At 40.9% G+C, this 16,147-nt stretch overlaps 1 protein-coding gene across 2 annotated transcripts in view; it reads right to left on the bottom strand.

Annotated features, from left to right (window-relative positions):
* Positions 1–544: 544 nt before the first annotated feature.
* Positions 545–16,147, bottom strand: part of C5H5orf22 (chromosome 5 C5orf22 homolog) — a 108,221-nt gene continuing 92,618 nt past the window's right edge. For both annotated transcript variants that reach the window (XM_040353577.1, XM_040353576.1), the window contains exons 8-9: positions 5,589–5,728; positions 545–1,033 (exon numbers count right to left, since the gene is read on the bottom strand). In XM_040353577.1, coding sequence (XP_040209511.1) covers positions 901–1,033; positions 5,589–5,728 — 273 coding nt within the window. In that variant the 3' untranslated portion in view covers positions 545–900. The remainder of the gene's footprint in view (positions 1,034–5,588; positions 5,729–16,147) is intronic.

Here is a 16,147-nt window from a genome sequence, read left to right as displayed (position 1 = left end):
CTGGGTATTAGCCACAAGCGTCAAAGCGTGTGCAGCTGGTAAGCGTGCACTCTCTGTGGTGGTGGATTCACTCTGTCCATCCTTAAAGGGTCACTAAAGGAAACAATTTTTTTTGCTGAAATGACTGTTTACAGGGTATAGAGACATACAAGTTAACCGATTCCTTTTAAAGATGATTAAAAATAGATTAAATTCAAACATATAATGTACCTGCAGTTTCACTTTCGTTTTTAAACTGGTTTCATGTTTCTGCGAAGTAAAGAGACCCACAGAACAAAAACAAACAAATCCAGGGCAGTGTTTTGTTTTTAAAATGAATCTGATTGGTTCTGAGGAGTTTTAGACACACAGCTTGGACCACAGTGAAAAGCTGCTATGAGATTTTTCAAAAGGAGCCAGACAAGCAGGAAGTGTGGAGATCACAGCAGAATTACAGCAACTTCAAAGCAAAAACGAACAATGAGGACACGAAACCAGGACTGCAGTAAGGTAAAGGAAGCTATTTAGCTAAAAAAAAAAAAATTCCTTTAGTGATCCTTTAAAGTCACAGGATTTTCATGAACTTTTGAGGTTTGTCTTTTCACAAAATGTTCTCATTGGAGGAATTGCCAAGATTTCACTGTGCATTGGAGGACTTTATATATGTCACATGTCTCACTCATTGGGACTTATCATTTTTAATTTTTTTAAATTTGTTTGCATTTACATTGGACAATATGTCAATCTGAGAGCACAGCTTCTTATCTAACCTATCTTTATGTGTATTTCACTTTGAGTTGCAGCCATAGTTTTATATACAGCGCAGTCTTTTTTCTTATATATATTACATATAATGTGCTGAAAGAAAATTCAAATCACCAATTAAATAAAAATGATATTCCTAAATGTAACAATGTGACTTCAGATAGAAGATGATCCAGGGGAAAATTCTAAATGAACATCCAGTGTGCCATACAATGAGCGGAGGACATCCAGAACTTTTTCTTGAATGAAATCAACTTGATCGGATGGGCAGTAATCATCTAAACTGGATCTAGAACACAAATAAAGAGAAATAATATTTATTTAAAGAAAATGTTAGATAAAAAGAATGGAATGTGAATAAAACTGTCCAGTAAAGTGGCAAGGCAATTAGGATTTCTGTCTTGCACTGCTGTCCCAATTTGAAAATGGTTAACTGCTTGCCGACCAGCCGCCGGAGTTTAAGCCATACGTCGGCTCTCGCGCAGGCCACTAGGGGCGCGTGCGCGCCCCCGACTCCTGTGCCCGGGGGGGCGCGATCGCCGCCGGGCACACACGATCGCTTGTTACAGCCTTTTAGGGAGAGAAATGCGGATCTTCTGTTCATACAATGTATGAACAGAAGATCAGTCATTTCCCGTAGTGAGGCCACCCCGCCTACAGTTAGAACACACCCAGGGAACATACTTAACCCCTCTACCGCCCCCTAGTGTTAACCCCTTTACTGCCAGTGGTATTTTTATAGTAATCCAATGCATTTTTATAGCACTGATCACTATAAAAATGCCAATGGTCCCAAAAATGTGTCAAAAGTGTCCGCCATAATATCGCAGTACCGAAAAAAAAAATCGCTGATCGCCGCCATTACTAGTAAAAAAAATAAATATTAATAAAAATGCCATAAAAATACCCCCTTTTTTGTAAACGCTATAACTTTTGCGCAAACAAAATGCTTATTGCGATTTTTTTTACAAAAAATATGTAGAAGAATACATATCAGCCTAAACTGAGGGGAAAAAAAAGTTTTTTTTAAATATATTTTTGGGGGATATTTATTATAGCAAAAAGTAAAAAAATATTTATTTTTTTCAAAATTGCCGCTCTATTTTTGTTTATAGCGCAAAAACTAAAAACCGCAGAGGTGATATCACCAAAAAAATGCTCTATTTGTGGGGGAAAAGGGACGCCAATTTTGTTTGGAAAACACGTCGCGCGACCGCGCAATTGTCAGTTAAATTGATGCAGTGCCGAATCGCAAAAAATGCTCTGGTCTTTGACCAGCAACATGGTCCGGGGGTTAAGTGGTTAAACTACAATCTGCTGAACAATATAAGCAGACAAAAATAAAGGATAATCTAGTTTACGAAAAAGCGGAGGATGTTGTATTTCCTGCTTTGATTTAAAGCCAGATGGGACCCTTGTTATTATTTCCCTCAATGCAGACAGACTGCATATACAACAAACGCTACTACAATCAGGGAGTGGGGAGCCTTAGAGCACTGGAAATCCGGGATACAGTTTTGTGTGAGAATTAAAAAAAACTAATTTATGACTTGCAGCCTGGCTGCATTACAGTAATAAAACAACAGTCCAACTTGGCTTTAAAGTAGAACTAAAGCAAAACTTTTGTAATTCAGGATAGAGTAAACCGTAAAAATAAAAAAAGACAGTGAATCTCCTTAATGGGGGCACAGACAGCAATAAAAACAGGTGTTCTGGAGATCTATATGGTCCTATGCACCTAAGAGTTCTACATGTACAAGTTATAAAGAGAACACGTATAAGGTGCTCTTCTTTTGGTATATATGACACCATCTTGCCTACATGCTATATACCCGTCAGCTTTGGATCGCTGTTGGAAATGTCTTCAAGACCGGGCCACGTTACTCCACTTCTATTGGCATTGCCCATTGCTTCAGCCTTATTGCCGCTCCGTCCAGGGACTACTCCATCGGCTGTTTGAAGTAAATATTCCCTTCTCCCCTGGGCTTTTTCTATTGGGTCTCCTCCCACCTAAACTTCCTGAGCTAGCCCAAAAATTGGCCACACATATACTAGGCTAGGTGTTTGGTGGCCCTTCACTGGAAAAAGCGACATCCCCCAACACTATCAGATCTTTAGGCTTGAATTAAGGATGTGGGGCTTATGGAGTTCATGTCGGCCCATTTGGGTGATAGGGTGGCTTGACATACGGCAATATGGGAGTGCTGCCATCTGTTTAGAGCCCAGGAGCGACAGTTGGTTTAGCTGGTTGATTTTATTTAAAAACTTTTCTCCCCCCACTTTTTTTTTTATCCCTGGATATGCAGGCCACACAATCAAGTTACTTAATACGTCGATAGTATGTTTGACTGAGGTTCTCCTATTGTTATTAATTCAGGATTATGTTTTCAACATTTGCAGAGGTGTATCCACAGCCTCTTTTGTTAATAGGCTATTCCTCGTATTTGATATTTGCTGGTTGAATGGGTTAAAACAGTGAAAATCGACACTTAAATAAATTAGAGGTGCGGTGAAAATTCATTGACTCACCCCTATTGAAGGGTGGGGGATCCTGGAGTTCAGTAACAGGCTGACAAGGAGGGGAGGACTTGAATATAGAAATATTCTAAGAGACAGTAACTTCAAAAGGGAAACACACAGTAGTGTTAGGCCTCATGTACGCTGCTGCTGGTAAACGGACATTTAGGAGCAATTGGGCATTTTTTTCACCTGCCCCTGAACTCTCCTCTATGTTATCTTATCAGTACATGTACACAGGGTCGTTTACAGTAATTTCTAGGCAGTTGAGTTTAGAGGCTTTTTTTTGGAACGCAAAAGGCATTTCAAGCGCCAAACGCATCTAAACGCAAATGCAGCAAAACACATACAAATTTACCTTTTTAAACGTGGGTTACTATCTGTCAAGTTAAATTGTTCAGGAGAGTAAAAACCATTAAAGGCATCTTCAGAGCTCCTGGCTCCTCCCTCCTGCTGAATACCCCCACAGCAAGCAGCATGTTATGGGGGCACCCGAGCCGCAGCTCTGTGTATCTGTTCAGATACGGAGCCGCAGTTTGGCCCCGCCCTTCTCCAGGACGGCCAAGGCACTCATGAACATCGATGGATTGAGAGGGGCTCAGGCAAGTATTAGGGGGGCTGCTGCACACAGAAGGCTTTGTATTTTAATGCGTGAAGTTAAAAAAAACTTCTGCATTTACAACCACTTTAATATCACTTTAAGTTACATGTAATCTCCTCTATACAGGAGTCTATCCCCTCAGGGCGCTAGCTAAAAGCTGAAGACTCACAGAAAGGGGTAGGGTTATCAGGGGGCGTATCCTTCCAAACTTTAAATACTTTAAGCTGGGCATAAGACCAAACATTCCATTCAACCTGGCCTCTGACCGACATACATGCGTATGAGGACAGGCTTATGGAACATAAAGCAACAGAAATTTACAAAGATGAGCAAGATTTCAGATGTTTCTATTTTCTGATAATATTTTCTGCTTATTGATCAACAGAAAAAGACAAGCACAATTTAATTATACTGTCAAAATTGTTTATTTTCTTACAAGTAAATAGTAGTTGTTAAGAACTAAAATAACATTTACTTGTGAGCATAAAAACATTTTGAAACTAATATATTAGAGTTATGTTTACATGTCATTCTAATGACTTTACTCCGTCTAACGGCACCCTGTAGCAAAAGAGAATATAAGCTCTCAAGAGGGCCATTATTTGCAAGGTGGAATGGAGTTCTATTTTAACAGCCCCTTAAGAATAAAATGAAGCAATTATTTGTGAATGTTAACTGATTATATATATGATCTTCAGTTTTCTTAGCCCATTGAGGGGCTAAGGGCCCATTGAAGAATTATTTAAAGTTGTCTTTTATTATTTAATATGAACAAGCACTCTTGTATTGTAAATTGCATTTTTAATTGGATACTTTGGTTCCAACAAAGTCAGGATAGAAATTAGCATGTTAGAAATAGGAATGTGAGTGGACCATTTAATTTTTTATCAGAAGCAAATCTGACCTCATACACAACACTATTCTAAATATATTGGGGCAGATCCTCAAAGAAATTACGCAGTGTATCTCTTGATACGCCGCGTAATTTCAAATTTTGCGCGTCGTATCTTTGTTTTGGTATCCACAAAACAAGATACGACGGCATCTGTGTTAGATCTGACAGGCGTACGTCTTTGTACGCCGTCAGATCTTAGATGCAATTTTTCAGCGTCCGCTAGGTGGCGTTCCTGTCGTAATTTGCGTCGAGTATGCAAATTAGCTATTTCCGACGATCCACGAACGTACGACCGGCCGTCGCATTTTTTTACGTCGTTTCTGTTCGGCTTTTTCTGGCGTAAAGTTTAAGCTGCTATATGGTGGCGTACTCAATGTTAAGTATGGCCGTCGTTCCCGTCGTTTGCGTAAGTCGTCCGCGAATGGGGCTGTACGCCATTTACTTTCAAGTTGAAAACAATGACGTCCTTGCGATGTCATTTGGAGCAATGCGCCCTGGGAGTTTTTTCGGAGGGCGCATGCGCCGTTCGTTCGGGGCGGGCACGCGCTTCATTTAAATGAAACACGCCCCCTACCCGCCCAATTTGAATTACGCCGCGAGAGATACACTACGCCGCCAAATTCAAAGATTCAAACCAAAGCCAAGTAAGTTACAGCGGCGTAGCGTATCTTACATCTGCGCCGGGCGCAGTGTATGTATGTGGATAATAACTAGGTTATATTAGTTAATTTTACTTGAAAAAATGTACAAGTATATTGAAAAAAAATAAATGAAATTTAGGGAAAGACATTTGATATTTCAGACTAAATTATCATAGGTAAACACCATTACCTGGCTAATGTGACAAGCGTAGGTTTTGGCAAATGTTTCAGTAAATGTTTCATGGACTGCATGAGGCCCTCAATCTCAATTTCTGAACTGACGTGGTGTGGAAGCTCAGAGTAATCACAAGTAAGACCAGCCTGATGGATCTGAAAAACAGAAGAGTAGAAGCAAAACAATGTCATTATCCTAAAATTATAATTTGGGTCTAAGTAAATAAAAATAACAAATAAAAATAAAACGCATTCATTACATCTGTGCAATACATGTTTTGTCTCTTTTTTTTAAGTCAAGTATTTTTTATTGAGTTTTTTTTCCAGTTTTTCAAGAAGCAAGAAATAAAACAAAAACCATAGAAACAAAAACCACAAATTAACAAAGCATTGTTAGTTCTAATTTACAAACAAGTGCATGGAGTACAGCATGTTGCACAGTAAAACAAATCGCAGAACCCCAGGCATGCAGACATTTAGATTAACCTATGAAAAACTCTTGTGATACAGAGTAATAACATAAGTCCTGCGATTTACATTACACATTTGGGTGTTGTCTGGACATATACTTTAGAATTTGTTTTGTACCATAGAATTTCTTGCCATGAAAGATTATAGCAAAATAAAGTTTACTGTCAGGTAAAAAAAATATTTTCTTATAATTATCTTCACAAACATAATTTTAACATACAAATTCCATAGAAGAAGACTGGGCTAAAACAATGCCAGATTTTGCCTGGGAAATTTAAAGGAATAAAGGAAACATGACTGAGGAAATACTCCCATTGGTGACCTCTCTTCCTGAAAAAAGTTGTTGCAGACAGGTTACACTATTACTCTGTCGATCTAAAACCACATTGCCCTGCAGATTTGGACAGAAGAAAGGGTTATTCAAAACTTAATCTGCAACCACTAGATTCTAACTTGGTGACTTAAGCTGGGTATAGGCGGTTGGAATCTCAGCCGGTTTAGCAGGAACCAGCCAAGATTTGAACCATGTATGGGCAACAAGCTTGCCAGATTTTACATGCGATTATTGCTATCGGCTGGTGTGGCCGCTAGCAAAGATCATAGCTTTTTTCCTGGGAGTCATGTGCCACACATACACACACACACACAAGCTTCGTGGGAGGGATTCTACTGTCAAAACTGTCTGTGTTGATGGGGGAATCAAGCAATTTTCTTTCCTGCAACCCATGCCATGGCTTTATACCCTAGCTTTTGAATATAAAAAATGCTCAAAAAAGTATATTTGTTAATTTGACGTTGTCTTCTCACAAATGTACATTTCATCTGGAAAGTATTCACAGCGCTTAACTTTTTCCACAGTTTGTTATGTTACAGCCTTATTCCAAAATTCTACAAACAATACCCCATGACGACAACGTGAAAGAAGTTTTTTTGAAATCTTTGCAAAAAAAATGTAAAATAAAAACACAAAAAAAATCCCATGCACATAAGTATTCACAGCCTTGCTTAATACTTTTTTGAAACACCAATTAATTACAGCCTCAAGATTTGGAGATTTGCAGAGATGGTTGTTCTAGAAGTTTATCCTCTCTCCACAGAGAAACGCTGGAGCTCTGTCAGAGTGACCATCGGGTTCTTGGTCACCTCCCTGACTAAGGCCCTGTCCCCCGATCGCTCAGTTTGGTCTTGTGGCTCGCTCTAGGAGGAGCCCTTGCTGTTCCAAACTTCTTCCATTTATGGATGATAGAGGCCACTGTGTTCATTGGGACCTTCAATGCTGCAGACATTTTTCTGTACCCTTCCCCAGATCTGTGCCTTAATACAATCCTGTATCAGAGGTCTACAGACAATTCCTTGGACTTCATTGCTTAATGTGTGCTCTTACATGCACGGTTAACTGTGAGACCTTATATAGACAGGCGTGTGCCTTTCCAAATCATGTCCAATCAACTGAATATAACACAGGTGGACTCCAATCAAGTAGTAGAAACATCTCAAGGATGATCAGTGGAAACAGAAATGCACCTGAGCTGCAGCGGCGATTTTAACCCTTTTTCGGGCACTAGTGGGGATTAAAAGCACCCAGCCAGCATCCGAAGAGTGCCTCTAAAACAACGGTAAAGCGCCTTACCGCCTCAGTGTGAAAGTGCCCTTACTGTATGTACATGTGATTTTTTTTCATTTATTATTTTTATAACATTTGCAAACATTTCAAACAAACTTCTTTCACGTTGTCATTATGGGTTTTTGTAGACCTTTGAGGAAAATAATGAATTTCAAATGTTACTAAATTCACAACAGTAAAATCAGTCTGTATATGCAGTAAAGCTTGCTTGTTATACTCGCTGTGGAACCTAAGGGGTTAATCCCCTGCATTGTGTAAAAAGGCTGTTTGATCCTGGCTTCTCTGATCCTCCTTGCACTGACTGCTAATAATTTGCTGATAACACAGAGTCCATGTAGTCAGGCAACACATGCTCAGTTTGGTGTGCATTACCTAGAGAGTTTTTTTTTCTTGGGAAGATGCATGTGTTTAGCACAGGGACAATCATGCGCTGTCCAGACAGAAGGTCAGGGGTCATGCTACAAGCTTTAAGCAATGCTTGGCTGGATACTGATATAAGTCACAAGACTGCTCTAACTGCTGATGAGAAAAGGTATTTAGCAGTTTATATTTACTAAAATAATTGTATTTCCATGTTCTGTGTACTATGGGAAACCAGATACAGTCAATGCAGGCCCCTTGGTTTAGTAAGCAAAAAGGGAAGGGCAGGTTCTATGCTCACTATATTCAATAACTGTGCAGGAAGTTCTTCCTATCACATTAACGGATTAGTTATGAACTCACCGAGTAAGGTGCGGTCTCCATAGGCAACAGTAATGCAAAACAAAAAAGACCCCAAAACAAAAGAAAATGTACCCTCCCGGAGATAAAGACGCCACGGGTGGACCGTGCCGCATAAAAAAGGGGGTTTATTGATACAAAATATTTATATAAATGTTAAGAGAAGGCGGAGGAGGAAACCACAGAGGCAAAACTCAAGAGACAGATGTGAACCCGGAGTTCCAAATAATAGAAAATACAGGTGCTGTTAATCTTTCAGTACCCTCTAATTTGGATATGCGGGTGATTAATCTGTCAAAATTTAAACTTGAACAAAGACATTTAAATTTACTCAGTAAGGGCCTGTCCTTCTCCCCTGTGTCCTCAATGGACAAATTTACTCTAAATAGGAATTTCAATTTATTTTTACGTAAAGTTGTCTGTCAACTTTTTCATGCTGGGCAGAAAACAGATATGCCCCAGATGGACCGAGGAACTATGACATCAGAGGAGAAGGAAGACCAACAGGCTTTAGAAAACCTTATGGCACTATCTCGATGAACAAACTGATTCAACAGAATCAGTTGAACCTGACAGAGCCAGAAGAATAAGTGAATGATGTATCAAATCCCTTAAAATGCCTCCTTTACACAAGTATCATTGGATACGACTCTTTTTGGATCTAGCCAAAAATGATCTACATAAAATTGACTGGAAAAGGCGAGGATCAGATAACTTATCAAATGAGGAACGTCTTGCTCTTTTTGAATTAGAAGCAGCAGGCGATCTTACGGTAAAGGGTAGCGATAAGGGTGGAAATATAGTATTACTATCAAATGACCTTTATGAACGGGAAGTCTTCAGACAACTCAGTGATGTATCTACCTTTCGTAAACTACCCTCTAACCCTTTTGCTGCTCTGGTTGTTAATGTCAATCAAACTATCTGTCTTGCCTATGAAGCGAACTTACTTAGTCCCAAAGAACGGGACTATCTGAAGATTGGGGAATATAATAACCCTACTCTTTAGATGATCCCAAAGCTTCATAAACCACTTACTGATCCACCGGAGGGCCAATCGTCTCGGCAATCAATGGCCCACTTGAACGATTAGGCAAGTTTGTGGATAGTTACATCAAAATGCTTGTCACAGAATTACCTTCTTATGTATGGGACACAAGGGATGTACTTATGAAATTACAAGACTTGGAGGTTCCCCCTGGGGCCCTACTTGTCGGGATCGACGTGGAATTGCTTTACACGTCGATACCTCATGAGTGGGGCCTCAGGGCGGTGTCGTATTTTCTGGATCAAAATTACCAAGAATTTGGAGCTCAGAATGAATTCATTCTAGAGCTTCTGGAATTGGCCCTGACCAATAACCACTTCCAGTTCCTTGAGTGCTTCTATCAACAGGTTAGAGGCACGGCAATGAGTGCACCTTGGGCCCCTGCATATGCCTGCCTCTACCTTGGCCTCTAGGAACTGTAGGTGGTATATAGGACGCCAATGTACCTCAGCCATGTACTTACTTGGCTGAGGTACATCGATGATGTCCTTATGATCTGGCAGGGCAACCAGGAACAATTACACACATTTTTGTGTGAACTCAATGGCCCGGATTCAGAAAGGACTTACGACGGCGTATCTCCAGATACGCCGTTGTAAGTCCAAGTGAGCGCCGTCGTATCAATGCGCTGATTCATATAGGCAGTTACGCCTGAATTTGGCCAAGATACGACCGACGTAAGTCTCTTACGCCTTCATATCTTGGGTGCATATTTACGCTGGCCGCTAGGGGCGCTTCCGTAGATTTACGCGTCGAATATGCAAATTACCTAGATACGCCGATTCAGAAACGTACTTGCGCCCGTCGGATTTAGCTACGCCGTTTACGTAAGGCGTCGGTCCGGCGTAACTTTACCCCTCATAAAGCAGGGGTAAGTCACGTTAAGGTATGGACGTCGGTTGTTTGCGTAAGTCGTATGTGAATGGGGCTGGGCGTATGTTACGCTCACGTCGACAAAGCATTGAGCCGACGTATCTTAGGGAGTATTTGCGACGTGACTGAGCATGCGCGTGCATTCGCCGTTCGATCGGCCAATGGGGTCACGCTTCATTACAATACAACACGCCCACTGCCTTGCTACTTTGAATTACGCGGGCTTACGCTGGCCCATTTACGATATGCCAACGTAACTTTGGGAGCAAGTGCTTTTGTGAATATAGTACTTGCCTCTCAATGTTACGTCGGCGTAGCGCATAGGAGATGCGTTATGCACGCTCAAAGATACGACAATGTATCTGAATCGCGGCCTACGTCAATAATCGGAATATCAAATTGACACGTGGTGGATTCTCGGTCCATTTCTTTTTTGGATTTAAAGGTTTCCATTGTGGACAATAAAATAAATACCTGCACTTTTAGGAAACCTACTCCAGGCTTCCAGCCATCACCCTGACCATCTGATCATGGGGATTCCAGTGGGCCAGTTCCTGCGGTTTCGCAGGAACTGCTCCAGTGATGTTGATTTTCAACGTGACGTGGGCGAAATGCATAGCAGATTTAGAGAACGAGGGTACCCGCAGAAGGTGTTGGACAGGGCGCGGAAAAGGGCAGGGAAAACAAACAGAAGGGACCTCCTTAGAAATCAGCTAAAATTAACTAATAAAAACTCTTCTCCACGCCTGATCACTACCTATGGGGCACAAGGGAAAGAAGTTAAATCTGTCCTGCAAAAATATTGGGGAGTACTTACTAGATCCCCTATACTCAATGACATGGTGGGACCGTCCCCACAAATGATAGCCAAAAGGGCCCGCAATCTCAGAGACCTATTGGTTCACTCGGAACATAGAAGGGAACAAACAACAAGCTGGCTAACTAACCTTCCGCCTCTAAAAGGAATGTATGCATGTGGTCATTGTCGGGTATGTAGCCATGTAGAAAAAACATCAGAATTCACCAATGCGGATGGAAGTATAAGATTCTCTATTAATAAGTTTATTAATTGTCACCACTAGGGTGATATATATGCTTGAATGCCCCTGTAAGAAATTCAATATTGGTAAAACCAAAAGACAACTTTGAATCCGCATCGGGGAACATCTGCGGAGCATAAAAAACGTTGCCAAAATTCAAAAGGGCGCAAGCCAGGGAAAAACCAGAGAGGAAATGTCACCTATAGCGCTGCACTTTGCTGACTTTCATCAAAGTAGTACATCTGAATTGAGAGTAAAAGGAATATATACCCTTAATTTGTCAGCAAGAAGGGGAGATTTTGACACAGTCCTATTACAGAGAGAAAAAATGTGGATATATAGACTAGGTACCCTTGCACCCTCAGGCTTGAATGTTGAGTGTAGCTTTCAACCCTTTTTGGAAAGGAAAAAATTACAATAAGGAAGGCCATTGATCTATATCACTATAGGCTATTGAGGATGCCTTAAGTCACACAATTTTACTCAGTTTGATCTTAGTGATAGGATGTGTCATGATTTGATATGTTATTTATCAATACCACACATAATCTTTCATTAATATTTAATTTCATATTTTTTATCTTTTCATCATTTTTTAGGTTTTGAGCTTTTTACCCTCTTGTCCACTATTAAATCTGTGGACATTTGATCCCAGTGAGGAGGTATGAGGAATGTATATATGAGACTGGACATGCGCCCTTAACCGCTTCAGCCCCGGACTATATTGCTGGTCAATGACCGGGCCACTTTTTTTGCGATTCGGCACTCCGTCGCTTTAACTGACAATTGCGCGGTCGTGCGACGTGGCTCCCCAAAAAAATTGGCGTCCTTTTTTCCCCACAAACAGAACTTTCTTTTGGTGGTATTTGATCACCTCTGCGGTTTTTATTTTTTGCGCTATAAACAAAAATAGAGTGACAATTTTGAAAAAAAATATATATTTTACTTTTTGCTGTAATAAATATCCCCAAAAATATATATAAAAACATTTTTTTTCCTCAGTTTAGGCCGATACATATTCTTCTACATATGTTTTGTAAAAAAAAAAAATGGCAATAAGCGTTTATTGATTGGTTTGCGCAAAAGTTATAGCGTTTACAAAATAGGGGATAGTTTTATGCCATTTTTATTAATATTTTTTTTTTACTATTAATGGCGGACAATTCGGACACATTTTTGGGACCATTGGCATTTTTATAGTGATCAGTGCTATAAAAATGCATTGATTACTATAAAAATGCCACTGGCAGGGAAGGGGTTAACACTAGGGGGCGAGGAAGGGTTTAAGTATGTTCCCTGGGTGTGTTCTAACTGAAGGGGGGGTGGACTGTCTGGGGGAAATGACTGATCGCTGTTCATACATTGTATGAACAGAAGATCAGGCATTTCTCCCCTAAAAAGGACCTGTAACGAGCGATCGCGGGTGCCAGGGACGAGCTGGGGGTGCGCGCGCCCCTATTGGCTGCTGGGAGAGATGGCGTATAGCTACGTGATCTCGCCCTGCCACCGTATAACTGTTTTAATAATATCATGATTAACATCACTCCTCTGCCAGTAGAGGGCTTTTTGCTGACCACTGACTATCAAAGGGATCTGTGATTAACAAATATTTCTTTGATATTATCAAATGGGAATGCAGTTCCCTTTGCAGGACTAGAGCAGCCGAGCCGCCCGAGCCAATCCTTCACTAAGCAGCGATGCCCAGCTCGAGTCACTGTCAGGGGCAGGCGAACCTTAGTAATCCTTTATGTTACTGGCCGCTTCCTGTATATGGATTCATCGGGTAGTGTGCGGGTATTCCGTCACTTCCTCGATGCCGCAAAATCTCCTGGGAGCTTTTGTCATTATTCCCAGGAGACATTGCAGAAGTCTGCCGCAAGTTATCGCGGGATTTAGAAAGAACTTGCTTAAGTGGATCTTGGGTGGGAGTTCCCACACTTTTTTCCCCAGGACTTGACCCCTGGTCTGTGATCTGGGTGGTGGAGACTGTTGTGACTGGTGAATCAATAGTACTTCATTGCATGTAGGAATCTGACATCTAGTGGCCTCTTTTTGTAATGCAATGTCTATGCTAGACGGCAGAATTGATATAAATATAGGCTTACTACATGCCCCTCCCTATTCCTTGATGAAAACCACGGTGAGTGGTTGAAACATGTTGGGTCATCAGTCCTTCTTTTGACGTCACATTGTCACCGATTGTCTACGTTATCGGACGCATGCGCTCTGCGCTGGAAACGGCTTGTTACCAACTGACACATCAATGAAGCCGCCCCTCGATACGCTTGTTTGAGCGAGGAATGCAGCAGGAAAAGCAGTCATCAGCAGCAGACCACCTTACTTGAGACACACTAACCTGGGAGGTCTGCCCATGACATCTACATCCCTCCATATGTGAGACATCAACAGGAGCTTTGAACCCCCAGGACGGGGGTGATAGCATCCTTGGCTATACTTCACTGCAAACAGCAGCAAGCCGTATTTCGACTTCCCATCAATGGAGAGGAGGATATCAGCAAAACCAGATGATTTCCAAACATAACTTGGTCTGGTGAGCGGACCCATGGTCCAATGTGTGTCTCTTCCTATTTCCATGCTGGCGCTCCATACTTGCTGAACTGCTTTGCGACGGTCGCTTTGCTCAGCTGACTGCTAATTTGCTATGCTGAATTTGGTCTGAATGCTGCTACTTTGCTATCCTGCTTAAAAGGCTTGGCCTTACAGTGTTCTTGATCTCCATGAATGTTATATCCTGATAGCCCTCTCATACAGAACTATATGTCATTGAGCTGTGATATTCAGGTTTTGCTATTATTCACTGGTTAGCCCCAGCGCTTAGCCTATCTAATAAGTCAATTTACTCTGCTATATGTCCTGTCAGGACTTGATCAGTCAAGTGGCTGATCTTTTCAATTGTTGCGTAACCAGCTGGATAAATTCCAGCTGATTTCCCAGCTTGAGTAATTTTGCATGCATGCATCCCTTACATAGTTGGTGTTTATTTAGATAACGTTATCTAACAAATTTTTATATTTAATTGGGTGATGGTGATGGGTGTTTGAGTGTCTGATTTTTTGTGATTGCAAATATTTTGCATCAATAAACCCCCTTTTTTATGCGGCACGGTCCACCCTTGGCATCTTTATCTCCGGGAGGGTGCATTTTCTTTTGTCCCCCCCCCCCCCCCTCTTTTTTTTCCTTGGTTTAGCAACACTTTAATCCATTTTGGAATAAGTCTAACATAACAAAATGTGGAAAAAGAGAAGCACTGTGAATACTTTCCAGATGCACTGTATATAAAGGGCCCATCTCGTAGGAGACATAGACATGCTTTCTAACTTGTATCAGAACACCTGTTTCCAGTATTCTGGCTATAAAAAAAATAAAGATTTCTGAAAACACTTATCTTTGTTCTCATTTGAATATTTTTTCAGCATGATCTTTTTTGTTATTTTAAGTCAAGTCATGTCCCAAATCTATAAAAATGTAAATGTTAACACATAACATAACACAATAAAAACATCTTATTCTGTGCACACCATTATTACCTATGATGGCTTATCAGGGCATTCTTGCAGAGAAATTATGGGTTGAAGGTGTGACACACAGTGGTAAGAAGTGAAGTGCACAGGAGGTAAAAATGTAGGAACCACATGACAACCTATATTGATTAGGTCATCTAGCTCATAATTACTCACTGCTGCAGAGCATATTTATGCCACCTTTCTATGTTATTTGTTTCAGTTATTTATTTCTAACTCTAGCATCATTCTGAGAAATCCTGACGTCATGTGCGGATTTGCTAGTAGCACTTAAAGTGGAGTTCCACCCATAAATATAACATTACATCAGTAGTTTTAAAAAAAATTCATTAGTCCTTTACAATTTTTTTTTTTTTTTTTTAGATGCCTTCAAAGTGTTGTTGCTAGGCAGAATAGTTAATCTTCCCTCTTCCTACACCTAGGTGCTTAATGCACCGCACAGAGAATGTAGGGGGTCTAGTGGGTGTAACTTTCCAGGAGTCTGTGAACTCCCCAGTCTCAAAGAATCATGTGACTTGGACAGCACAGGTGCTGAAACCTGATCTGACACTGCTTGTGCAGCACTGAGCATGTGCGAGATCTGCAAGGCTAAAATCCAGGAAGTCATACAGTCTGGCTTCATGATGCCCACACTTAAGATGGCCCCAGTCCATTTCTATTTTATAAAGTGTCTAAATGCTGTAACAACCTAACAAAACGGACCTTAGTTTACAGACTAGCTTTACTAGAATACATTAAGCTTGTGTATTACAGGGGTATTTATATTTAAAAAGTGAAATTGTGGCCGGAACTCCGCTTTAACAGAGCCCTGTTCTATCTCTTTCCACGCCAATATTACAACACTGCAAATGGTTGCAATAGGAGTATTTTTACAGTGAGGGGTAGGACTAAGAGCAGTGAGCCATGATTGGATAGAGTCATTATGACAGTGTCCAATCATAGCTCTGACAGTGCTATGTGCCCCGATTAGGCAAAGCTTTCATTGCTTCAGCCAATCAGGGCTTTCAATGCACTGTGCAGCGGTACAGTGGCTGTTAGGCAGGCTGAACAAACGGTCGAACGCCCAATAATTTGGGTGTTAATCGAATGGACTAACAGCCAATGCTCGGGCCGAACCATTTTCCAACGCTAAACAAGACTTCCATTGTACTTAAAGAATTACAAATAAAAGGGAATTAAAGAGGATCTTCACCCCAAAGCTTTATGTTCCCCCCTCCTCTACCACATTGGCACAATACATTTTTTTGGGAAAGCGTG

This window comes from Rana temporaria, chromosome 5, assembly GCF_905171775.1.
Source record: "Rana temporaria chromosome 5, aRanTem1.1, whole genome shotgun sequence".
In the NCBI taxonomy this organism is placed as follows: domain Eukaryota; kingdom Metazoa; phylum Chordata; class Amphibia; order Anura; family Ranidae; genus Rana; species Rana temporaria.
The sequence above is the reverse complement of the archived record's forward strand: the minus strand, read 5'-3'. Positions and strand labels throughout refer to the sequence as shown.